This window comes from Heliangelus exortis, chromosome 1 (genome assembly GCF_036169615.1).
Source record: "Heliangelus exortis chromosome 1, bHelExo1.hap1, whole genome shotgun sequence".
Taxonomy (NCBI): domain Eukaryota; kingdom Metazoa; phylum Chordata; class Aves; order Apodiformes; family Trochilidae; genus Heliangelus; species Heliangelus exortis.
In genome coordinates, this window is record NC_092422.1 from 87,812,645 (window position 1) to 87,838,035 (window position 25,391).

Here is a 25,391-nt window from a genome sequence, read left to right on the forward strand (position 1 = left end):
AGCAGCGGCAGCAGCAGCAGCAGCAGCCATAGCCATGGCACGGGAGGGCAGCTCCCCGTGGGCTATGGGTCTGCTGAAAACGTTTGAGGAGAGTGAATTCGGCAGCTGGGAGAAGATCGGCTCAGGGGGGTTCGGGCAGGTGTACAAGGTGCGACACCTCCACTGGAAGACCTGGCTCGCCATCAAGTGCTCGCCCAGCCTTCATGTGGATGAAAAGTAAGGGGAGACGGGGACGGGGAGGAGAGCAGAGGGAGGGGAAGAGGTTATTCCCTTGGGAGCGACTCTCGACGGACATCCCCGCAGTCCTCAGTGGCCCAGCGGCTTTCCCGGCTGTGTTTAGACGTACCCGGGGAAGCCGCTGGGACACTGAGAGCTCCAAGCCCTGTCCCCAGCTCACCACCCTGTTTACCAACATCAACACCGGGCATGAAGGTCTGGGCAAAAGGCAGCAGCAGAGAGACGGGCAATTAAATATTCCCCAGGCAAAACGTGGCCTTTGTCACACTTAAGCAAAGCCCAGACCCACACCTTGAGTTGTATGGTAGGTAATGGAGCTGCTGGCCTCTGCCTCCGAGGAGAAGCTATGTTGCTTAACCACTCACAGCAGCTCGGAAAGAACCACCGCTCGGCTGCAGTGTAGGTCTTGTTCAGTTCCTTGGAGCTGTTCGGGAGGCGTTTTGCCCTGCCCTGGTCATGCATGTATTGGCTTGCTTTGAGGCCTTAAGCCTGCTGCACCTCCAAAGTTCACCGAAGGTAGCCCTCAGTGGGACGGGAGTGGAAGCACCAAAAGGGGGTCTGTCATCTCTGGCGCCAATCAGCTCCTTATCTGGTGGAAAGCCAGCCCCATAGCTTGTGTTTGCAGACATGTGGTTGGATTTCCATGTTACTGTAGGTGCTGGCTGGCTGGGGAGCTGGCTCTGTGTGGGGGGCACTGGAGTGAGGGCGTGCTGTCATTCAGAACCGTGTGCTGAAAGGATGTGTGCTGGGAAATGGGTTCTTCAGGGCCAGCTCTTCTCCCTGGAGGAGTACTCACTGGGTAGTCCAGTGTGGAGCTGCATGGTATCACAAGGAAAGACAGCCCACGGTCACCACCCCCTTATCTGGCCCACCTGCCCTCCTTGGCTAGTTGTGGCCCGTGGTATGGTCTACTGACTGCAGCTCTCTTTCCCAGGAGAAGGGAGGCTGTCAGGTGCATTTTTAGGAATATCCTCCTGTTTTGCGGGACAGTAGTGATTTCCCAGCAGGAGGGAAGTGGATATGCTCAAGTTATGTTCATGGAGCTTTTCCAGATCCACCTTGATCTCTGAGATCTCGGCCAACTCATAAGCTGATTCTGCAGGTTGTTGGGATTTTTTTGAGATTTGGGTTGATCTAGTCACAAAATGTTTCTCTTTTTGAGGTTCCTGCAGGAAGAGGGAGATAACTTGGCCCAAGATTGTATTTGTAAGCCCATAAGAAGTTACTGAGGTAGTGGGGCATGCCCCCTATCTGAATGGCTGACTTTGCTGTAGGGCATGGCTCATGTAGCATAGTCAATGAGATAGAATGTCCCTTTTTTAAAAGGGAGGGGGAGTTTAATACATCCAAAGGGTAACTGTGCTGTCTGAATAAAATGGAGAAGATCTCAAAGTTGCAGAGAGTGTTTCATTGGGTTAACCTGCAAGCCCTCCTACCATTAAAACTTCTAAGTAGATTTCAGACTTCATGCTTATTGAAGCATCTTAAAAATAAGTTAGAATACTTGTTATTCTCTCCATTTGCAGAATAAATAGAAAACTACTGAAAAGTTAATTTTCAGTCTGAGACAAAGGATGCCAGCACCTATTTTAATATGAAAAATTAATTTTGAGAGTTGCTGCCAGATCTCTAGCAATATATTTAATGTGCAACAGGGAACCACCTGTCCCTCAGTGCCTATGAGGTGTGCAGATACCAGAGAGACCATAAGACCATGAAAAAACAGCAAGCAAAAATTAGAATTTGGGAACTTTGAGGGTATGGGGCTCCTACAGCTCCCGGTTGATTCTAACAAACCAAGCTTTGAAACACTGATTTATTTGTTTTAGTACAGAATTTGTGCTCCAGATGCTTAAGGGCTGCACTAATTAGAAACCAGGGGGTCCTTGTTCTTTGCAATGGCTGCTTCTGTAAAATAAAGCTAAGCTGAATGTGTACATGCTTTTCCTTTGGTTCTTAGGCTGCTCTACCAAACCCCTGTCAGTAGTAGGTAATGCTTCCCCCTAAAGAGACTTTTCACCAGAAACTTTTCTAAGAAACTTGTGCCATTCAAATGAGGGTGGGGGGCACAGACAAAATAAAATGCTACCTTTTTAGTTCACAGGTTGAAACAAGCCTGGGTAATTAGATTGTTAATCCAGGAGATTAGCTTGACTAGCCATTTCTTGGAAGCCTGTGAAGCTGAAGAGTTAGAAGATTTACCAGTTGGTGGTATTGGAAATGTTAACTGAAAAACACAGAGGCTTTTTCATATTTATTTATTTGGTACCACATTAAAACCTTGTTTGTAATGGCTTGGTTGTGGTGATTCTCTGTAGTCTCTCTTACTGTATTTCTGCAGACAGTAAAAGATTTGGAGCAATACCTTGGCAAGTATCACACCACAGAGCCAAATGGCTTCCAGCAGAAGAAAAAGTGAATGTTCATCCAGAAGTGTTTTCTACCTTAAATCCCACGCCCTCTCAGGCGATTGAGCCAAATTCTATTCCTAACACCTTATTTGTTCCCACTTTCTGTCTCCTGAGATCACATTTCCCACACATGACTCAAGATGCTCCCAAGACGGGGAGCTTCACCGTAAGCCTTAAAGAAAGAGTGTGTCACCCAGGGAGGTGGAGGAACCTCTCCCCCAAACTTGCAGTGGAGAGCTCAGTCTCCCCTCTTTAACCCTGCTGGCCAGAAGAAAAGTGTGAAGAAAGGGAGTGGTGGAGCTGAGAGGGAACAATCTGGAAGCCTGTTGGGATTTCTTAGGATCTGGATGTACACGTGCAGACCATGATGAGAATGAATTACCTAACGGTTCCCAGAGAGGGCTCCTTGCTGGTGGTGTTTGCTAGCTGGGGTGACTACAGGGTGTTGGGGTGGAAAGGTCTTGCCTTCTTTATTAGAAAACAAAACAAAATAAAACAAACAAAAATTAGCAATACCTTATGTGTACCTCCCTCGTCAGGAGCTAGGCTTAGGAATGAAGCAGGACAAATAAATTTAGGAGGTTTTAGACACGCCTTGCTGTTAGCAGATGCTGCATTAGTTTAGAAGACAAAGGTGAATGGATGTCTATTCTGGTGGCCTCTAGAGGTGTAGATAGAAACTAATACTCATTTTGTCATCCTGAAGGGGTAGAGGTGAACCTATCTGTCTGTTAACCTTGTAATCCTCTTGCACCACGACTGTGCAGCAGAGATCTATTAGCAGGGCTGAGATCTGTGTCAGCCTCAAAGAAGGGATTTTCTTCCTTCCCCCCACCCCATTAATGGTATTCTGCCCTGCCCACGCAGTTGTTTTTCTTTTGTTCCATTATTCAGATTCTTCTCTGAGAATCATTGGTGTGAAGGTCATTAGTGGTACCCTGCAGAGCTGTGGTCACAGTACGCCCTTAAACACCCGCCTTGATGCAGATGAAAAAAGGCTCTGAAAAAAATTCAAGGGTGTGGTAATTTTGTGAACCCCATAGAACCATGGGATGGCTTGGGTTGCAAGGAACATTAAAGGCTATCTAGTTCCAGCCCCCCCTGTCATATTCACCACCAGCAGTTTGTAAAGAGGTACCTTGCATTCCCCATTGGAGAACAGCCTGGCTATGCAGGGATGGATCTCCCCTGGGCTGGGAGAAGCCTGGCTGCTCTGTGTCTGGAGGTGATTCACTCAAATGGGCCCTTTACAGGTTTCTAGGGCTTTTAGAGTTTCTCTGGAGCAACTTTAATTGTTCTGCCTCAGACTCCATTAGGGAAATGTGGTAGTGGTGGGGCAATATAAAAGTGCAAGGACTGCCTTGTGAATTTAACGTTGCGTATTTGTAACATGGTGTTACCTTTAAGACATCTTTAAAATTAGATAGGTGCAAATGTGGGTATAGTTGTAATTCTTGCTGTTCTTTTGGCAGGGTTTGTGGTACAAGGTTTGGGCCCTGGGGAGTGAGGCAGTTGACAGGCTTTAAGTCCCTTGTTTCTCCAGGAGAATCCAAAGAATGCAGCCCTGTCCTGTACAGGATCTGACTTTGAGCAAAAGCAGACAGCTGTTCTAGGGATGTCAGAGTTTCCCCCCGTTCATATAATGTTTCTGATTGCTTTGAAAATGACTTATCTGTCAGTGACTTCTTCTCTGGCAGAGATACTGCCCAGTGCTAGATGTCTTGATATGTGTGCCCCTGTGTTCTAATACTGTTACAGGGGAAAAAGTATACACTTTTTGATTTACATGAGCTCAGCTGTCCTGTGTGCAAGTTTTTCTTTTCCTTTTTAAAATTTTTATTACCATAATGTAAGGAGGGGGATGGAGCCAAGGTGCTTAGAGAAGATAATCTGACTCTTTAATTGTGTAGGTGTTAAATAAGAAACTGTATTATAACAGAGGTTAGTCCCATGCCTCTTGACTAAGAAACTTCCTAAGAAGCTTTGGTTTTGCTCCAGTTTGGAGGGAAGTGTTTCTTGGTGACAGCACAGAATAATCTCTGAGCACTAGGAGTAACTGAGCAGCATAACTCTCCCATCTGATACTTTGATCTGCTAAATGTGGACTTGAAGGATACCTACAGCATCCTTTGTTGCAGCATTAGCACTTGCATATTGAGATGATGGCTGCACTGAGAACACCTAAGACTGTGCTGAGTGCCAGTAGCACCTTGTATTAAGGGAGAAGGAAAGAGCTTTCATCTTTGCCTGACAGAGGAGATCTTGGTTTAACGAGCTGTTTGTGTTAATACCATTAATGTAAGTGCACTCCAGCAGTTGGCTAATGACTGAGCTGTATTTTGGCTCTCTTAATTTCTTTTGTCTTTTTCCCTTTTCTGTTTTCTAAAGATGCCTGGGGCCTGTATTTGAAAACTGATGTCTCCCTGGCTATACAAGATCACTGGATGATTCAGTTTTGAACAGTCTGGATATAAGAATATGCTAAAAGTGGCAATTGCTGTATGGTGTTTTTATTTAAGCTGGCATATTAGATAAAGGGTGCTTGTCTGTTAATTAGTCAGTTAACTCAATCAACAAACTGGGTCTGGTCCAAGCAGAAAGGGAGCTTTTTAAAATTTTGTCAAAACTGGAAATACTCTCTTCACAGCAAAAAATAACCTATTTCAAGCTGCCAGTCTCTGATTTTGGTGATGCTCTCTGAGGCTGTTAGCCGGGGAGTCTAGTGGTTCTTGTTAGGCTTTAGCTGTTGCTGGGTTCTTGCCTTGCCTTGGAGGGCTCAGACAGGTATTTTACATCCCTGACTCCAGAGCTCAGCCCATCCAAGCCTGGTGAATTATGCTGGCTATGCATGTGGCTTGGGGGCAAGGAGTTGGTTGTGTTATTCATAGGCGCTCCCTTCCAGCATGCCAAAGAGCAAACTGGGTACTTGTCTACAAAGGCAATTATTTCACAAGAAAGTTGCTGTAGGGAGCAGCAGGAGCCAACATGGTTAATAGAAAAGATTTCCCTTATCTTTGTTTTTTTTTTTTTTTTCCTCCCAGTGTGCAAGTCCCTCTTAAACCTTTTTTCAGCCTGATCTTGCTTCTGAAATAGGTCTGCTGCTTCTTGCTAGGCTAGACTTGCCCCTAGCAAGAAATGCTAACAGCATTGGGTTATTGCAGGCTGCTACAGCTGGTGAGGGACCTCCAGCAAATTGCCTTTCCAGCCTTGCCTGGGTGAACATCAGCTCTCTACTTTCCACAGTAGGCACAGCAGAAGGGAAGGGGTCACAGGAGTGTCCTAATGCAGAATCTAAGGGCCTAATGATGGTGAAATTGCTCCTGCTTGGTAGTCTGAGGGTCCCTCGCAGGCTGCATTTCATCATGGGTGGTGTTTGCTGCCCTATGGGTCATCAGGGGAAAAGGTGACCCAACTGCAAGTGGGTCATGATCCATCCCTAAGTGTTTTCCAGCTTCCAGGGACTGGCAGAGGTGGCAGGCAACTGAACTTTCTGCCTTGTTGTAGAGGGTAAGAGCATTTTTCTTCTAATCAGTTATTGAAGCCTCTGTGAATGAGCTCACTGAGCTTTATGTTTAAAATTGAACATCTTCCAGGAGATCTGGTCATCTCAAAATGCCTGATGGGGTGGGAGAGCATTGAAGTAATGGTTCTATTGTTTTAAATTAGTTCTCTATGTATACCAGTCATCTGTGCTAACGTTTTATCCTATTACTGCAGATTCAGTTCTCCATTAAATATTGTATACACCTTAGGTACAATACAAGAGCTGCTGTGTAATAAGAAAGGGTCTGTTCAGGAAATGTGACCTGTCTGACCTCCCTGTGTCCTCTTTTGTGACTCAGTGGTTGGCAACAACAGTGATACATCAGTACCTGTGGGCCAAAGCTGCTCTGGGTATTGCCTATCTTCACTAATAATGCAGCTTTTGACAGACTGAAGGGGTTTATTTTTTTACCCATCACACGTGGCCTGGGGAGAAGACCCTTGTTTCCTCTTTCCAGCTTGTCACCCAAGCGGGTCCTCGTGGGCTGTTGGAGCCTGAAGGCTCTGTGTGAGGTGCAGAAGGAGGGCATGGCAATTTGGGGTCTTGACCTGGGAGGCTGCAGCTTGGACTGAGTAATGCTTAGCATTCTGCAGGATCAGGCTAAAGCCACCTGTAAACAACCCAGGGGTGCTCATTACATGTGCCAGTGCTGGGCCTGTTACATCACCAAAAGTGGCATGCTGGGAGTTTTTTGGCATCTGATGCAGCTGAGAAAACATGGTATTTGAGCTGCTAAATCTGGGTTTTGAGGACAAGGAGGCATTTGCTGTGTCCCCCTAGCTACAGAGGACATCTTGCCCCCCTGAATGGTGGGTCGTGGGGATTCTGTGGGCTGGCAGCCTGTGCCAGTAGGGCAGCTGAAGCAATGCCATCCCTGCTCTCTCCTGATTAACTCACTCTTATGACTCACAAAAAGTTAATGACTTTAGCCCAAGGAGTTACAGCAGTGGTAAATCTGGGCACTGCATGTATCGTCCTCATTCTTACCAGCACAGCATAAACATCAAAGAGAGGAGATGGGCTTTACGCTGGGGATATTTGAGCTGCTCAAGTGCACAGCTTGCCCATGGTTCAGCAGCTGTGAACTGCCTGCCATTAGAAGCATAAAACAAAGTTAGCAAATGTGGAAATATGCCTGGAGTAGAGGCTGGTGAGACATAGCCAAGGGATGGTTCAGCCAGTTAATGATCATGAAATGTGGTGTTTAGTTTCATAAGAAACGTTTTGTGTTTGTTTGAGGAAGAGTAACAGCTACTCCATCCTTCATCATCTGCTCTCTTCTATCCAGGGAACGCATGGAGTTACTGGAAGAAGCCAGGAAGATGGAAATGGCAAAGTTTCGCTACATCCTTCCTGTTTATGGCATCTGTAAAGAGCCAGTTGGCTTGGTCATGGAATACATGGAAACAGGGTCTCTGGAAAAGCTCTTGGCTTCTGAACCTCTGCCCTGGGAACTGCGCTTCCGCATCATCCACGAGACAGCTGTGGGGATGAACTTCCTGCACTGCATGTCCCCTCCACTGCTCCACCTGGACCTCAAGCCTGCAAACATCCTGCTTGATGCCCACTACCACGTCAAGGTATGCACTGGGTGGGCACTCTGTGCCGGGCACCCACCTTTGGATGGTTCCTGCCAAGCTCAGAGGCCTGAGAGAAACCAGCATCATTGCTTTTGAACTAGAAAAAATGCCCACTAACCCAACCCCCAAACTTGTCTACCTGCTTTATGCACCAATTTGGTACCTAAACAGATGCAGAGTTGTGACAACTCTCTTGAAATTTGAGGAGGGTGCTAGTGGAGTGAACTTGGGGTTTGAGATCTAACTGGTCCTGCTATGCATTTCCTTGCAGTCATGAGTCTGATGATAACAGAGACAAAAGCAGTGTGAACCTCTAAATCATCTTTGCCACCTCACAGCTTCCAGTGGTAACCTTGTTCTCTCTAGGTCCTTCTGGCTTTTTACGCTCCACTAAATACCCAGATATCATTTACAGCTGATTTACAGTCTAAAGAAGCCTTCCCAGAGGCAACTCACTTTCTTCTTTCATTTGCTCAGAGCATATACAGTGAAGAGGTATCTCTGTCCTGACTGTTTATGCATACCAGATGTCACTTAATCACATCAGGGAAATTTTCTGACTGTATCAGCATGAAATTCTTTTCATTACCCATTCCCAAAGTAAGCTAGAAAACTTGTTAGCCTTCTCTGATGGAAGTTCTGTTTTGACATCTGGACTAAGGAGGTTTATAATTTCTTTCTGATCAGAGGAGGAAGAGACCGACGACATACACCTTTTTCCTGATTTTTTTTTCTTAAATTAGTGTTCAAACTCTTAGCCTTAGAACTGCAGGATTAATCATGCTGGCTGGCTGATAGAACTCAGTACAGGTAGCCATAGAATTTTATCAGTGCCATTACCCATCTACTCTCTGTTTTCCGCCCCCTTCAAACTGGCCAAATGACTTCGGTCTTGCTTTAAAATTTGAAAAACAAAGTTTTCATTAAATGAAAACATCTCTTCTAATGTCATGAGAGGCTTAGAGTCATAAGTTGTGAGTGCCTCTGATAAACCACACCTTGACAGTCACAGCTTTTCTACTTGGCCTTTTAGTGGTTTACTTTGAAGGATTTCCTTTCTGAGATAGAAGGCATCTACAGATGGTCCAACGTATTATGACAAGAACATCAAGATCTGAACTGTTAAAAGTATGTTCTCACACTGAGAGGCCTTTGCTAAGTATTTATTTACCTAAAGTTTGTGCTTGCTTGCATAACTTCTGAAATTCCTACTTATTGACTCATCCATTAGCCAAGATACGGAGGCTGTATTTTTCTCACCATTTCAAGAGGCTGAAATCCTGCCTGATATGTTGCCTGCTTTACAGCCTGTACCTGGGTAGTGATGTAATAGAAGGGGGCAAAGTGCAAAATATATTAAAAAAGAAGTTTCTGGTGAGGTCATTGCTTGACATTGCTAAGCTGTTGGATACTTGCTCCGTATATGAAACACAGTGTTCTTCAGACCCTGTCCACTAAGTTCACAAAAGAGTGGTCTAGTCCAAGCTTTTTCCCAGCCATTAGTCTTCTACAGGCATCTTGGAAACCCTTCCAAGCAGCAAAGCAGACATAAAACCTATATGCAAAATAAGAGATGTACATATTCTGTGAGGTGCCTTCACTTTAAAAATGTGGCCCCAAACCTTCCTTTTGTGTGATGTGAAACTTGTAATTAAATTACAGACCCTGCAGCTTGATTTAATGTGCATTTTCTTGCTGGAAGGTTAATGGAGCTGATGATTGAAGTGTTTTTACCTTTTAAATGTTAGAGTTAATTTAGTAGGTGACCTGTCTCTAATAGAATCCTAAGGTGAGCGAAGAGATGTTGCAGACTGCAAAAGAAGAGTTTGGAGGTAGTGAGGACTTTCAGAAACTTTTTGCCCTTGAGCCAGGAAACAGAGAGTCTTCCAGTGGAGCACATTAGAAATGCTGCTGTGCCATATTGCTAGTTGAATGGAAACACACCCTTCTTTTTACGAGCACAATGCTTACTGTAAAAGCCTCAAGTGAGGATGATGACTAAGGCGGTAGTGTTGCACAGAACTTATCATCAAGTGGGTGCTTCCATATCACAAAGCTGTCTCCTGTGTGTTACATAAGTGCGTGCTGAATTTTGTTCTTGGGAGGATAATTAAGAGGATGGGATTAGCCTGAGCACTGGGCAGGGATATTGACAGGTATTAATTTTTCCAAAGTCACACTGGGGGATTCTTTGGTGATTTTAAATATACGCAGATGATCTGTACCGTGCAAGGTAAGACTTTGCCGGTTTATGGAGGCTGGATCACCAAGATTCTCCCTTCCTCTTTCTCCAGGGTTCCATAGATTCAGCCTTCCAGTACTTACAGGCTGCCTAACACCTACTTTTTGCTTAACTGAACCATAACTTATGAGCTTGTTCTTCAGCTCTTCTGCCCTCTGTCTCCCCTGAGCTCCGGGGAAGCAATGCCACATTCCAGTGCTGCCCTCCCAAGCTCTTAGTTTACTTGTTCCCTGCTCCAATGTGATCTCTCTCTGGGAGCCCTAGGTCGGAGAGAATATACCACCTCCCCCCCATGCAGTAATCGCGATAATCTACCATGCCTGTGTGCTCCCTCTATTGCTGCTTCTAAGCTTTATCATCTTCAATATCTCACGGTTAAGAGTGCTACTTTTTGTTCAGGTATTTAAAATGAAGTCAACCTGAAAGTTAATATTTCTGGGCAAAAGCATTATTTGTAAGTTCTTGTTTCTCTTACTATCCAGCCTGCTTCTTGCAGCTCCTTATCTTGTAACATACATGTGTATATACACACATGCACCCACACACATGCACACACCCACATATATTTGTGGGTACACTCATGGAAGCTAATCCCACCAGTTATTTTCATTGCCCAGATCTTGTTTTAAAAAACTGGAAGCAGGATGAGTTGGTCTTAGCCATGCACTGCTTCACATTCACTGTAGTTGCTTTAATTTCTGTCCCCCCACCAGTGCTCCAATTTAAACCACTGTGAGGAGTGACCTTTGCTGTTGTTCTGTGCCGAGGTCTTACTAAACAGGGATAGGTTGCCCCAGTAGTTTTTGTCTTTATGTGCTTCAGCTGAAGGAGGGGCTGCAAAATTTCTGAGTGTGGGGTTAGAAGAAGTCTACTCAGATGGCAAATTTGTTTATCTGAAAGCTTCTTAATGTAGGTCGTTAACTGTAGGTCAGAGTAATACCCAGAGGCGATGCTGGTAGAATGGTTATCTCTTTTCATTAGAGTAGCTGATGTAGTTAAGAGCCACTTTTTATCAGCTGCAAATGTTCTCCTGTTATTAGAAATGAGAAGTGGCTTTGTTGTTTTGTGTGCCCCTTCTTGTCTCCCACCCATCCTGATCAAGGTTTCCATGTAGGGCTGCTCTTTAATCCCAACCAACAAAGCTGGTTTTCACCTTGATCAATTCTCTAATTGATCCAATTGTGGTGGCACAGGGGAGGGAACAAGACAATCCCTGTTACGCTAATGCAGATTTTGCGATGGATTAAAATGGATGTTTGACTGTGGTTTTGGTTTCTGATGCTTCTGAAGAGAGCATTACAAGCATCGAACCTGGAACAGGCTTTGAGGAGTTTAAGGTTTCAGGAGTTTTAAGGTTTAAGGTTGGAAAAGGATGTAAATACAGTCTGTTTCAGAAAGACTTACTTTAGTAGCTAACTGAAGTGTGTTCATAAACACTGAAGTAAAGATATCTGTTTGAAGTGCAGGTGCTGGTTGTGTCTACAACTGGAATTTATCTTTATTACTAACTTTTAGTAGTCCAAACCTATGATCCATGTAGGAATGAAATTGAAACAAGCAGCTTTCTCCTCTATTCACAGTAAAACAAATTGCCTGCTCCCCTCACTCACACCCACCTACACCCCCCAAAACACCTGAAAACCCTGTAGACAAATGTGGTGGCATTTACAGTATCCCACTGTGCAGAGACTTTGGACAGAGACAAATACTGGATATGTCAGCAGCGATTAAAAATTAATCTGATGGATTTGTTACTTATTGGATGAAGAAAACCTTTTGGTGAACTCTGTCCCTGAGTCCATTGCAGCATGTTCTTATTTGCAGAAAAATGATATACAGCATCAGAAGCTGAGTGTATACTTCACTATGGCCTGTCAGGAGTCAAAGCACTTTCCAAGTGTTTCTAATTCTGTTTCTGGGAGCTATCTCCCTGCAGCGTTTAGGAACAGTTGATTTCAGTGACCATTATAATTAGATGAGCATATCTCCTAGCTAAAAAGTATATAAAAAAAAAAGGGTAAAAGTTCCAAAGAAAAAAGAAAAAAAAAAAACTTGACAAATTCAACTAAAACTTCAAATGGGAGAAGCAGAGGAAGGCCTGTGTGGTGCACGATGTGCTTGAACTAAAGCAAACAGACAAACAAGCAAAAAAAAAAAAAAAAAAAATCAGATCTTGCAATTTCTCAGTAAAGTGTTGCTGGGAAGCGAGCAGGAGAACATGTACAGCTCCCCTCCCGAAGTTGCTGCTTGCTCACGTGTTTGTTCTCAGGCAGCCCTTTAAAGAGCAGAGACAGAGAGAGCTGTCTGAACATGAACAATCCCACTGTCTGCGTGGGCTTTGGCCAATGTTTTTTTCTCTCCTTCCTCCCTCTCCACCGCGTGTTTTGCATGAAGCAGCCTGTCGCCTCCATGTCTCCTCTGAACTCTGCTGATACTAGGTGTGCTTTTGAAGCACGATGGGATCCACATGAAATAATTGAGCTGAGGAGTGAGATTATGGGTTCTGTCGGATCATGGGGCAGTGCAGAGCCCGGGGTGGGCTGCAAGGGCTTGGTGGGCTTGCAGAGGGAGAAGTGGGAAGGGGTGCTCCACTTTCACTACCTTCCCCAGCAAGGGTGCCTTGTGTTGCAGAACTAGGTACCTGGCAAGCAATTTAAAGGCAAAATAGGCAAGTTAAATGGCTGTCTTCCACCCACTGCACAGTTCCCACTGGTGTTTAAAGAAACTGCATGACTAAACACACCATGCAGTGTGGAAAATTTACCCTAAAGGAATTAATAGGAGCTGACAAAATCTATCTGCAGGATCTTGCTATTTTGTTGCAACCTGAAAGGTAACAATTCTTCCAGTTTCCAGTGCTTTCTGCAGAATTCGATGTGATTGAAGCTCTGCTCCAAAGACGAATTTCCTATTGATGGGTACAAAATGTAGTCATTCAGAGTAGGTAGGGTCAGGTTCACAAGGTAAAGTTCTTGCTAGCCTGAGGTGTGGGGGGGTTATGCTACATCCCTTAGCTGTTTCTTGATCTCTTGGCTGAGACTGAGACCTTTTCTACCTGGTGTACTTAGCCTCCTGTCTTAGCCCTTAGCCTTAGATTCACGCAACATCGCTGTTGGCTCTGAACTCAGGAGTGTGCTGCGCTGTCTGTATTTCATCTTTATTTCTTAACTTACACAGTAGGAAACCTGGTATTGTTTAGACAAAGAGGAAGGTGTATGACTTTAATTAGGCCTGCATGCCATATGGATTTCTTGAGGTGTATACAAGCCTCTGCTTCATGTTAATCAAAGGATAGCACTGCTTTGCCAAGTTGGATCTGTTGAGACTTGCAGCAGTTGGTTCATTTATTAACCTGAAACCACGGGCTTGTGTGATGTTGGGGTTGTGCTTTTGTTCTCCTGTGGAGCACCAAGTGTCCCAAACTCATGCAACACTTTTTGGGGTGGTCAGTTCAGCTCTTCCTGGCTTGGGAACCTGACTACTTACTGCTTACCTGGATTCCAATGCTTGGTTTGATGAGGAAGGCAGCAATCACTTGCCCTCTGAGAGTGTAGCCCTACAAGCGTGAGAAACTATTCCTCCAGATGACTTCTCTTTTTGCCTTTTTTTTTTTTTTTCTTCCCTGTTTTTTTTTCTTAAGACATTCTCACATCACGCTACAGATTAAGCTACAGTTGGACAACAGGTTGGATTTACCTGTGTGTTAGGGCACAGGACTTCTACAGCCCCCAAGAATGTCTCTGTTGAGCTCTTTGTAAACCCAGGGAGAAGCTCTTCCTGAAGCCAAGTGGGCTGTTTTGTTTGTTCTATGGCAAAGGGAGATTCCTAGCATTTGAAGAACGATGGCTGTGTAGCTTGCCCATTCTCCAGAAGGCTGAGGCTGGCAGCAGTTTTCTCCCTTTCCAGTAATGGATGCATGTTATGACTAGCTTTGTGGTATCTTTAGAAAGAAACTTCTGAAAGTGTGAAGTTGGAACCTATTTAAAAAAAAAAAAAAAAAAAAAAAAAAAGGAAAGCTTTTTGTAATTATGCTTGTTGTTTTGAGGGAGAACTTTCTCAAAGGAGAAGCTGTGAAGATCAAAAGGGGAATGAGTCACTGAAAAACCCAAGCATTTATTAGATAAAAAGAATGTATAAATTGGAGGGGGGAGGAAATCTTATCTAACATATAGGCAAAAATCGGTGGGCTGAGTTTGACTTTTCCTCAGATTTCCACTTAGCATAAAAGGCATTTTTGAACAGTGGGAAATAAGTAAGACAAGGGAAATTCCTTGCCTATCTGTTTGCTTGATGATTGGTATGCCTTTGAGAGCAAATGAATGCATATTTGTTTGACACTTCAATAAATTAAAGTGGAGGTGTGTTTTCCTTTTTATGAACTTGCTGTCACTTGTTTTGTTCGTTTCAGCTGTGTTCACTGTGTCACTGCACCAACTTGCCATATCTCCCAGTTGCCAAAAAGAATTCCCTGGGAAGGTTTTTGACGTGTGCGTGTTTTGCTTTGGATTTGGTTTTGGGTTTTTTTTAAACACTTGGTGCCTCTGGTCTTGGGCTTAGTCCTTGTTGGCATGGTCAGTGTAACAGTGATATCTGAAAGAGCAATTCTCTTGTGCTCATGGGAGAACCTATGGTCTGAAAACAGGTGCTCAGAACACTTAAACATAGCACACATAACACGAGGTTATGTATGGGAAGGGGGTGGCAGGACCAGTAATTACATTAAAGTACTCTGACCTTGCTAAATTTGACTAGTTTTAAATTACAATAAATTGTCTTGGTTGTTTGCTGTGTTTGCCATGTAGTGGGATAAAATGCTGCTGCTCGCAAAAACAAAAATGTTTGTGCTTTTATTTTTTGTTTAACCATGAAGAAAAGCCTACTGTAGCATAATGCTTCCAGATTCCAGACTGCTTCCATAATATTTTATTACCCTAGTAGTTCTGAACAGCAGCTTGCTATATTTTGCTGGGTCGTCCTGTTACATCTATCATTCTTTAGAGGAAATTTTTTTGCTAACACTTCCCAAGTCTAATGGTAGCATGCACTTCTCTTCCCCTCTTCCTCCTCCATTTTTTTTGCAGATTTCTGACTTTGGACTTGCAAAATGCAATGGCTTGTCCCACTCCCATGACATCAGCATGGATGGCTTGTGTGGCACAATTGCGTACCTGCCTCCTGAGCGCATCAAAGAGAAAAACAGGTGTTTTGACACCAAACATGATGTCTACAGGTCAGTATTTCCCCATCGTTATAATTTCCCCATCAAAAGGTACATCTGGACCTACTTTTTGAGTCCATGACAGAATTCTTAGCTATCTTCAGTGGATTTCGTCACTAGGGCTTTGGTTCATCTTTTATGGTAAGGTTACTAAGAAAAGGAAATCGTACCTGTAGATTAAAAGATATATTCTGAATGGAATGTATTTCTTTAAAGGCATCCTGCAGGGTAGAAATATTAAATTAAATCCAGGGTAATGCTTTGCTATTCTGTGATTTTGTCAGTGTTGGTGTAGAGTAGTTGGTAAGTGTTACCAAGAACACAGCAGCCTCCGGCAAGTCCCTATGTTTGGTGCCTCAGGTTCCTCCCTGCAAAACCAGACCTTCACAATCATTGCTCTTAGCTGCATCTTGCTCTGTGTGTTCATCAGCTGAATTAGATGCAGAACTGAAGGGCAAGGAAAGAAAATCTAGGAAAATAACTTATACTTCAATGAGTTTGGGGATTTTTTTTTTCCTTTTTTTTTTTTTTGTTAGTTTGGGTTTTTTAAAAGCTTTTCCAAAAATGTTTTTTTTTTTTTTTTTTTTTTTTTTTCTTTGTAGCTTTTCCATTGTGGTTTGGGGAGTTCTTACCCAGAAAAAGCCTTTTGCAGGTAAGTTGGATGTATTGCGGGTTGTGTTGGAATTTTTTTTCCGTTCCCCCATTGATAAGCACACTTCCTGCCTCAGATGACATCTGTGCCCTCCAAATCCCTAGTCTTGTGTGGCAGACACTTTTAAGCTTTCAAATTCTGTCCTCTGTCCTCCTCCTTTCCATCATGAAAGCAGAGCCCATATTGCTGCAGGGAGCCCTAGTCTGCACCTTTGCTTCTGCTGGAGTTTGCTTTGTGGATCCAGATTAGTGTGTGGCCTGCACAGACTTCAGACTTGTTTGCAGCCAACAAGGAACAGAGCAAAGCCAACTGGCAGCCAACCATGCTGTTTGCAGAAACAGCTTCTCTGCAGAGAGAAGCTGTAGTTTATTTGTAGATTGTGGGTACAGATTTGTTCTTTAAAAAAAAAAAAGAAAAAGAAAGAAAAAAAAAAAGCAAGCTGTCTGTGAGAATAAGCCTTGTTCCACCCTACAGTAAATTTACTGCTCAGCAGGCAGCTATTTATTCTTTATGACTTTTCCTGTGTGTATGACTAGCCTATGTATAGCAGACATGTTTGAACAGGTCCCAGGCTACTATTAGTTTTTCTCCAAGTGAGACATCCCATTTAGCCTAATGGTTGCCTTCAGAGTCAAGAGCCACATTACTGCACTGCTTGATTTGTGTTCTTCTTTCACCTTTATGACAAATTCTGATACCTGGTCTAAATAAAAACTGTAGTTCAGTTTTCCTACGGCAGTTCTGGAAATGCAAAGAGTGGTGGCAAAGAACTGTTTGAGATTTTTTTTCTTTTTCCTTTGAGTCCTGGTCTTCTCTGTGTGGATGAAGAACACAGTTGCTCCCTGAGAATAGTTTTTAATTGATACACAAGAAGCAGGTGCTACTGCACTGCTTAATGTATTGTAGGAGAATAAGGCCAACTTCTTTTTTCCTGTTGATAAAGAAAGCACTGTAAATCTAGAAAAAATGCACTAAAACAATGTCTCAGCCTAATACACTGTTAATACTCTTAGACAAAAAAAAAAACTCCTTTTGTGGGGAGATTTAACTTGTGTGCTTTTGTGTTACAGAGGAAAACAACATTTTACATATCATGGTAAAAGTAGTCAAAGGCCACCGCCCAGAGCTACCTGCTGTTTCCAAATCCAGACCTCATTCATGTAATAACTTGATCAAACTGATGCAAAAATGTTGGCAAGATGATCCTGGTGAACGGCCAACATTTCAAGGTAAGATTTCCTTGTAACTTGGCTGCCCATTTATTCTTTCATGAGTCACGTTATTGCTCAGGACTCTGTTAATCCCTGGGGTAAGTGCTGTGAACCTCTGTGACAGAATAAATAGAGCACATTGTATAGCAGAGACAATGATACAGGCCACTTACTCATTTGTGGAGGAAGGGATTATCTGGGGACAAGTCTGACCATGACAGCGTTATGTAAACATGTCAGGAATAAGACCTGTACTGGACCACTTTATCCATTTAGCCAGAAATTATGCTCATTTCTGATTGGGTGTATCAGGGCATGTGTCAAGCTGGTGTTAGTGTGGTCTTAACCATACCAAAGTGTCAAAGGTCCTGGCTTTTGAAATTTACTTTTGTATGCTGAGAAATGGAGTCATTTTCTTGTGACAAAACAATTTGTACCTCGGTTTTCTGCCAATAAAAGGCAGCTTTGGTGAAAGACTTAAACTTGCCCAAATCACCTGTTATAGATTCAAGTGGCAGAAAGATGTATCAAGTGCTCTCTCCACATATCTTCATTTAGCATTAGTGGGAGAGATTTGCCAAAAAAAGGTATCAAGATGGAAGCAAAGAGGTATCCTATATTTTTAAAAACATAGTTAAAGTCTGCCAGCTGCAGATTGGTTCCCTTTTCACAGTCCTGCAGTGTAGCCAGTATGTAATATCAGTTTTGAAATGGGTTGTTCACATACTTGTGCTAGACACTTGCACCTACTGGTGAGGTGCTAGATGGAGTATTCAACATTGGGGTCTCTCCCACAGTATCTCAAATCTCTTAAGCTCTAATGATAGAGAAAAGCAGCAGGGCATCTCAGAAAAATCTGCTGCTAAAATACCCCTGGAACCTTCTCTTGCTTTCTTCAAAGAAATCACTTCAGAAACAGAGGCCCTTTGTGAAAAACCAGAAGATGAATCCAAAGAGGTGATAACTCAGGATCTGGACACCAAGAATTCTCCAGAACAGCAGCCTGAGGTATTTTTTCTTTCTACTTCTTGCTCAAGAACACCAGGTTTTATGAGGAACAGGTTCCTCTGTGACCTGTAACTTCCTCAGTAATTTTGTTTTTGCTGCTTCTGAGCACCTTCTTCCTGACAGAAACAGTGAAGAATTGGGATGCAAAAATTACAGCAGATGCATGGATCAGCACAGGACTAAGTGGATCTTAGATTGGTGAGGGAGAGCAGGACAGTTAGGAATTAAAGGCTGGAACTATGTGGGTGTGACTGAGCTTAAAAAAATGTTGTAGACAGAAGAGCCATGTGGCTTTAGTGGCTGATGAAAGCTGCCCTCCTGCATCTGAAAATTTTCAGTAACCTTATGCATAGGTTTCATTTAGTAAAAACAGTGCTTAAAGGCTCCCTGCAAACTAACAAGCTCCTTTCTTCCTGTAGAGCCTAAAGCTTGTTTTTTTTCACTGACCTCTCTAAAATGCTTGTGTGCTTCTCTTGAAGGGGATGTATGCGTTATCCCAGCCCAAACAGGAGCCTGCTCTTCCATCAGTTAAGGATTACAGTCTCTCAGAGTTGTTATCCCAGCTGGATTCGGGGATTTCACAGACTATGGAAGGCCCTGAGGATCTCAGCCGCAGCTCTTCTGAATCCAAACTCGCCTCCAGTGACAAGCGGCTCTCAGGAGTTTCATCTGTAGATTCAGCTTTTTCATCCAGAGGCTCCCTTTCCCTTTCCTTTGAAAGGGAGAGCTCAGGTACTGGTCAGTTTTTTTCTTTGCTGTTGTTCTTTTTGTAGTTGTTTGGACTGGGGCATGGGAGTTGGTGTGTTGGAGAGCTGTCACATAAAGAATAGCATTCTGGAAGTCACTGCTAGCCTTGATTTCTCTTGCTGTCAGCACTACAGATTTGTTTTCTGGAGGTAGTTATTTAAAAAAAATAGAACAAAAACGAGGTGGTTTCCAAACATGATCTAATAAGAATAAATCCCATTTACTTTTGAAAAGAAGCGACCTGAATTCCCATCAAAGCAGTTACAGAATCAGTCACGTAAAGGTTGGTTGCAAGTGAGGTCACCTAGTCCACATTCTGCTTGAAGCAGGTCTAAAGCCAATGCCCTGTCAGGTCAGCTGAGTTTGTGGGTTTTTTTCAGTTATACTAAGCCCAAGTCTGAGCACCCTTTGCATTTGGTTTTGTTTTTGTGAAGACTCAAGCCACTTTCTCAGCAGCCCTTACAAATATTATAATAAAAAAAACTGGCTGTTGTGCATACACCCCTCTCTTTTAAATCTAGTGCTGCAAAAAATGAACATCTATTTTCCAGTTAGGCAAACTATGATTAGTGCAGGGAGATCAACCACAGCATCCTTTGTTTTCTGTTTCACAAGAAACACTAAGAATAAGTTGGGCTCCAGAACTGACCTGAAATTGTTCTGAAACTGCTGCAATGAGTGAGGGATTTTCTTTGTAGTGAAGTCATTCCTGAAGCCACCAGATATGTTAGCAATGGGCAAGTATGATTTGACAGATGCCAAAGTTGTGATGGTGTGTGTTTTGCATAGAAAGGTTTGGATTGGAACGAACCTTTAAAGGTCCAACATGCCCTGCAATGAGCAGGGACATCTTCAACTAGATCACATTGAGCCCCATCCACCCTGACCCTGAATATTTCCAGGGGTGGGGCTTCTACTGTCTCTCTGGGCAACCTGTTCCAGTGTTTTACCACTGTTCCAGTGTTTTGCCAGTGTAAAAAAATTTCTTCCTTATATCCATCTAGATATTGGTACTACAGACATACAGAAGAGGAAGCTAACAGAAGCCATTTTATCTGGAGATACCAGCAAGCTGATGAAGATCCTCCAGCCTCAAGATGTTGATATTGTTTTAGATGGGAACTCTAGCCTTTTGCACTTGGCTGTTGAAGCTGGTCAAGAAGAATGTGTCAAATGGCTCCTCCTGTACAATGCTAACCCTAACCTCACGAACAAGAAAGGATCTACTCCTCTGCACATAGCCATTGAGAAGAAAGTTAAGAGCATTGTGGAGCTGATTATGGCTAGGAAAATCAATGTTAACGCCAAAGACGAGGATCAGTGGACTGCTCTTCACTTTGCTGCCCAAAATGGGGATGATTTCAGCACCAAAATGCTGCTTGATAAGAACGCATCCGTGAACGAGGTAGATTTTGAAGGCAGAGCCCCCATCCACATAGCCTGTCAGTACGGCCAAGAGAATATTGTGCGGATCCTGCTGAGAAGAGGTGTTAATGTGAACATCAAAGGAAAGGATGACTGGGTGCCACTGCACTACGCTGCCTGGCAGGGTCATCTCCCCATCGTGAAGCTCCTGGCCAAACAGCTGGGTGCAAACGTCAACGTGCAGACCGTGGATGGAAGGACCTCTCTACACTTGGCTGCTCAACGGGGACACTACCGCGTCGCTCGCCTTCTGATAGACCTGGAGTCGGACGTCAACGTACAGAACGTGCTCTTGCAGACTGCTCTCCACATAGCTGCTGAGACTGGCCACACGAGCACATCCAGGCTGCTCCTTAAGCACGGTGCAGACATCGAGGCAGTGACAGCAGAAGGATACACTGCTCTCCACTTGGCATCTCGTAGTGGCCATTTAGCAACAACGAAGCTGCTGATAGATGAAAGGGCCAGCGTCCTAGCCAGAGGCCCTTTAAATAGGACAGCGTTACACCTTGCTGCAGAAAATGGGCACTCTGAAGTAGTAGAAGAACTTGTCAGTTCAGAAAATGTCAATGTTTCTGACAGTGAAGGGCTGACAGCTCTTCACCTGGCTGCACGAGGAGGGCACACAAAAACAGTCGAGGTTCTTCTGAAGCACGGAGCACAGACTGACATGCAAAGAGCCACCTGTCAGACCCTGTTACAGCTTGCTCAGCAGAACAGTAATAGCTCGGTTACGGTGTTGTTAAGTGAGACTTAAGCAAAAGGTACAGAAATTGCTACCTTTGTACCTGGTGCAAGAAGGCTGCTGGAGCTTGACTCGTGAAGGCCTTCTCCATTTGTGCCGTGGCCTGCTCATCAGTGGTGTCAGCTGATGGACTGAGGTGCAACGAGCAGAAGTTACTTGTGGTTGAGTGTGCAAGTGAGAGCACACATGGACTAAGGCCAGACATAAGGTGAAGAGCTGGAGTCTGCCATGCCATGGTCTTTATCAGTAATTCTGTGTGTGCCTGCCCTGTACACCTGTATATTGACATTCCCCTCCTGAGGATGTTGTGAGAGAAGGATGCAACTTGTGGGTCTCCCCCTTGCTTTTTTTTTTTTTTTTTTTTTTCCTAATGTGCCAAACTAATTTAAGAACTAACATTCTGCTCTTCTATTTTCCTCAAAAAAAAAATTTAAAAGACATAGATTCCTGGTTTATAGCCATAATCTATATTTTAGGCTGAAAGCCTGCAGTGGAAAATAACACATTAAAAAATATCTACTTTAAATTAATGCCAGAGGTGAGGAAATGGCTATTTATGATATAGTTGATCATGTTTAAGTGTCAGAAGGTACTCTGTTTAACAGAGACATTGATTACAGATTTCCGTGAACCCAAAATTGAGGCAGACTTATTAACAAGGCAGGATCCCAGAAATACTTAAGCAGAGGGAAAAGCTTAAGACTGGTATCTATCCTCATATACAATACCACCTTGTATATATTCTAAGATCAGTGGGCTGAACTAAGTGCTTAGTGGTTAGATGTCTTAAATGAAAAAGTCAAAAGCTAAAATTCATACTGCACTGTCACTGGATGGTATATTCTAACACCATTATACCAATTTGCAAAACAATGTTTGGAGGGGCTGATGACTAGACTGATATACTGTGTATATAGTATTTCTACCTGTTGTATGCTTTTTTCTACTGAAGAAAATAGATTGCTTTGAGTGGGTATGTTTTAATACACCTTTTAATTTCACTCTTTTCAAAGTTCATATGTGATCTGTTTTATTAATAAAAGATTGTGTTCCATATCTATCTGTATTTTGTTGTTAAAGCAGCCGACAATCCATTGAGCAGCAGCCCACAGCAGCAGTGTCTTTAATGATGTTGAAGCCCAAACTATTGTCATGTAAGGCTGTCCTCAATTTTACATTCCCCTTAGCTTTTATGTCCACATTAATGAGACTCAACGAATTGGAGCTGTTATTTACAGAATAAGTTTACAGAACAAAACTCCCCCAAACTAGCCTTTATGTTCATAAGATGCTGATGTACAACTGGGGTGCTTTCCTCTTATGCTGTAGCTGTTACGGGAGTGGTCTTCCCTGCCTTGAAACCATATCCAGTACTTCTGCATCTTCCCTGTTGACTGGTAGGCTGCTGCCCAGAGGAGTGCTTCACCTCTCCTTGGTGCTGTGTGTTTCCACCATGCACGACACAGAGCAAGCAGTCATGTCATGCTTTGTCATGTCATGCCATGTCCTGCATCCCCTGAAAAGAAAGCTGCTCCTGATGGAGACCTTTTTTTTTCGCATGTACCTGATGGCACTGATGCAAATGCCAGTGCTGCCTCAGTATCTGATTTTAGGAGTCAAAATTCTCCTTTGGTTATCTAGTCCCATGAAAGTCAATACTTTCTTAAAAAACAAAAACCAGCCTCCCATCATGGGAGATGATAATAGTGGAAGGTGATAACCGAAGGAGAAGGGGTGCTTGCAGAGGAGGCAGGGAGCCTGCTGCTGTTTGATACTGTTCCTGCCTCCACGTAAGCACTGCTAATGAACCTGTGTTCAATTATCCTGGTTCAATCTCTTGAATTTCAAGACAGTTCACTGACTGCCTAATGAAACGATATTAAAGCATAGATGGTGAGGCTATGCTCATGCCAACACATGGAGTTTACAAAGCAATATACATCTTACCAGAGCACATCAGTCACAGTAATTTCCTAAAGCTGCTGACAGTGAAAGTTCTCATTAAGCAAACAAAACTAATTTTCTTACTGCTTCCTTGGAGACCAATAAGGTTGTCATGTTTCATTAAGCTGTACTTAATCAGTCTCTCTTTATAGCAAATTCAACCACAGACCACTTAGTTTCTCAGGTCCTGTGCCACTGTGATTAAACTCTTGGCCTAACCCTAGCACGCACTGTGCCCTTCTTCTTTTCAAAGTCTCCAGACAGTGAGATCTGAGATACTTTAATTCCAGCAGTATTTGCCTGAACTGCAAAAAAGAGCTTTAAGACCCCTCTGCCTCCTAATAGAGGTGGAGTATACCAGCTAGGCAAGGGGAAAGTACACACATAAAATGCTTTTAAAACAGCTCAAGCACTGCTTTGCTAGTACATTCTTTTGGTGCCTAATAATAATCACACATTAGCTTCTAATTAAACATGAGGCCACACTCATGAGTCTTTATTTTCCATGATGTCTTTCACAATAACAGGCACCAGCCATGCATTACATTGAAGGCAACAGAGCTGGTACTGGAAAAAAAAAAAACAAAACAAAACCAACGAAGGGATTGCAATGACATGCTGCCAGTACCAGAGTGGGTATTTGTCCCTGTGAACCAGCCTTGCTTGGGGGCAGGAGGGATCAATGAGGGTGCTAAATTAGGACTAATGCAGCAATTACAAATTACTGTTTTGTAAAGGTCTTCTGCAGGTGACTTTGCAAGCTGCATGTGCACTTCTCTGACTTAGCTGAAGTCCTAAGCAGGCTGCTGACCTGAAGCTTACAGGTGTTTTTTTGCGTCTTTCCAATCTTAGCCACATCCTTAAAAAAACCCAAAAAACCCAAAACAGCAACTACCTGAAAAAGGCACAGAACCACCTAAAGGCAGGATCGGTGGCAATAGCCAGCTCTACTGCTACTTACCTACAAAAATTCACAACCTCCCTACCAAAAGAAAATGGAAATCCCAGACCCTGGCATCAATGCACACTTGCTGCATTTTAACTTCTTTTCCTTAGCTGAGTTGGCAGGTTGAACTCAGCTGCCCCAAGCCCAAAAGAAAACCTGTTCTCCACACCACTCTCTGTGCCTTCCCTCCCTCTACTTCAGCTCAAGCCCTTGAAGCAAACCAAGGCAATGGCATGAACCAGCTCCTAACACCTGGGCTCTGCCCTCTCACCTGGCCCTCACCCACACCATCACCCCAAGATGTGCACAAAACTCTTGGGAAGTGGGTTTGAGACGTGCTCTGAAGGCATGGAGGGCTCCATGGAGCTAAGCCTTGCTCCAAGTCCCCCCATGCTGCCTAACTCCCCCCTGGCAGCAGAAAGGGCTATGAGATGGCCATAACCTCTTCTTGCTTGCCCCATAGGTAAGGTAGGGGTTGCTTGTAGGGTTTTTGTGTACACTGTTCTCACTTGCTTCCCTGGGGCTTCTTGACAGTGGCCCCAGGCAGCTGTTTCAGCCCAAGAAGCAACAAACACATATATATATATATATTAAAAAAAAGAGTGAAATGGTGTTACTGCTTACCATAAGCTTCACATTTTCATCTCTAGCTGTGATTTTTCACCCCGGCTTCTGCCTGCATGCCTGAGGTAGCACAGTCTGGGTTTCTGCCAGCACCCGCTGGTGCCGGCTCCCCGTGCAGGAGCCCCAGGAGCAAGGAAGGTGCCTCACACCATCCCCATTCCTTGCTCCTCCATCCCAGCCTCCGCCTCCGGGGGATAACGCAGCCCCTGATGCATTACTTGTCTTGGCAGCAGTATGTTCCCAGCACCCTGTAGCTTTATTTACCTGCTACTTAGCACGAGGCACCGCACCGCCGTGTTCCTACAGGCCTCGAGAGGACTCGACAAGCCTGTGGTCCAAACACGCTCAGCGGTGTCGGTGAGGGGAAAGAATTGCTGGGTGATTGCAAAGAGGCCTGGAGGCAAACCTCAGCCCTTTCATTCCTGTCTCTTCTCTTGCACCATATTGGCTCTGCACAACAGGGTTGCAAGAAAAACAAGGCATGTGGGAGCTGCTCTGCAAGTGCTTTCCTTTTGTGGAGAGCTCTGAGGAGGGGATATATCTGCTCTTCTCCAAGCTCTTATAACCCCAGCTGGGTGGCATGAAATGCAGACAAGTTTGCAAGTGTCCCCAGAACCCCAGGCAAAGCTTTCAGGTGCAGTAGTGCAAACCTGTGCTACCTCCCTGGCTGCCCCTGGGCCCAGCTGCTGGTCAGATCCAAGTGTCCCTGCACCTTGGAGAGGGGGTACCCAGCCTTTCCCCTTCCTTCCCCATCTCAGACAAGGATGACTTCCTTCAAGCAGCATTGATGTTGATCTGTTACTTTGGAGAAGAGCTGCACAGGAAAGGAAGAAGGAGCTCTGGGCTTCTTTACACAT

At 44.0% G+C, this 25,391-nt stretch overlaps 1 protein-coding gene across 1 annotated transcript; it reads left to right on the forward strand.

The window, feature by feature from the left end:
- Nucleotides 1–34: 34 nt before the first annotated feature.
- Nucleotides 35–22,076, forward strand: RIPK4 (receptor interacting serine/threonine kinase 4). Its single transcript, XM_071752435.1, has 8 exons — nucleotides 35–216; nucleotides 7,481–7,772; nucleotides 15,096–15,244; nucleotides 15,835–15,884; nucleotides 16,955–17,113; nucleotides 17,997–18,103; nucleotides 18,583–18,835; nucleotides 19,855–22,076. Exons 1-8 carry the CDS (start codon nucleotides 35–37, stop codon nucleotides 21,030–21,032), a joined length of 2,370 nt encoding a protein of 789 aa, XP_071608536.1. The 3' UTR covers nucleotides 21,033–22,076.
- Nucleotides 22,077–25,391: the final 3,315 nt, after the last annotated feature.

Bases quoted from the DNA above. Each gene is read 5' to 3' on its own strand.
- RIPK4 (XM_071752435.1), top strand. From the start codon at position 35: ATGGCACGGGAGGGCAGCTCCCCGTGGGCTATGGGTCTGCTGAAAACG. The intron at 217-7,480 runs GTAAGGGGAGAC...TCTTCTATCCAG, and splicing joins AGCCTTCATGTGGATGAAAA to GGAACGCATGGAGTTACTGG. The intron at 7,773-15,095 runs GTATGCACTGGG...TTTTTTTTGCAG, and splicing joins ATGCCCACTACCACGTCAAG to ATTTCTGACTTTGGACTTGC.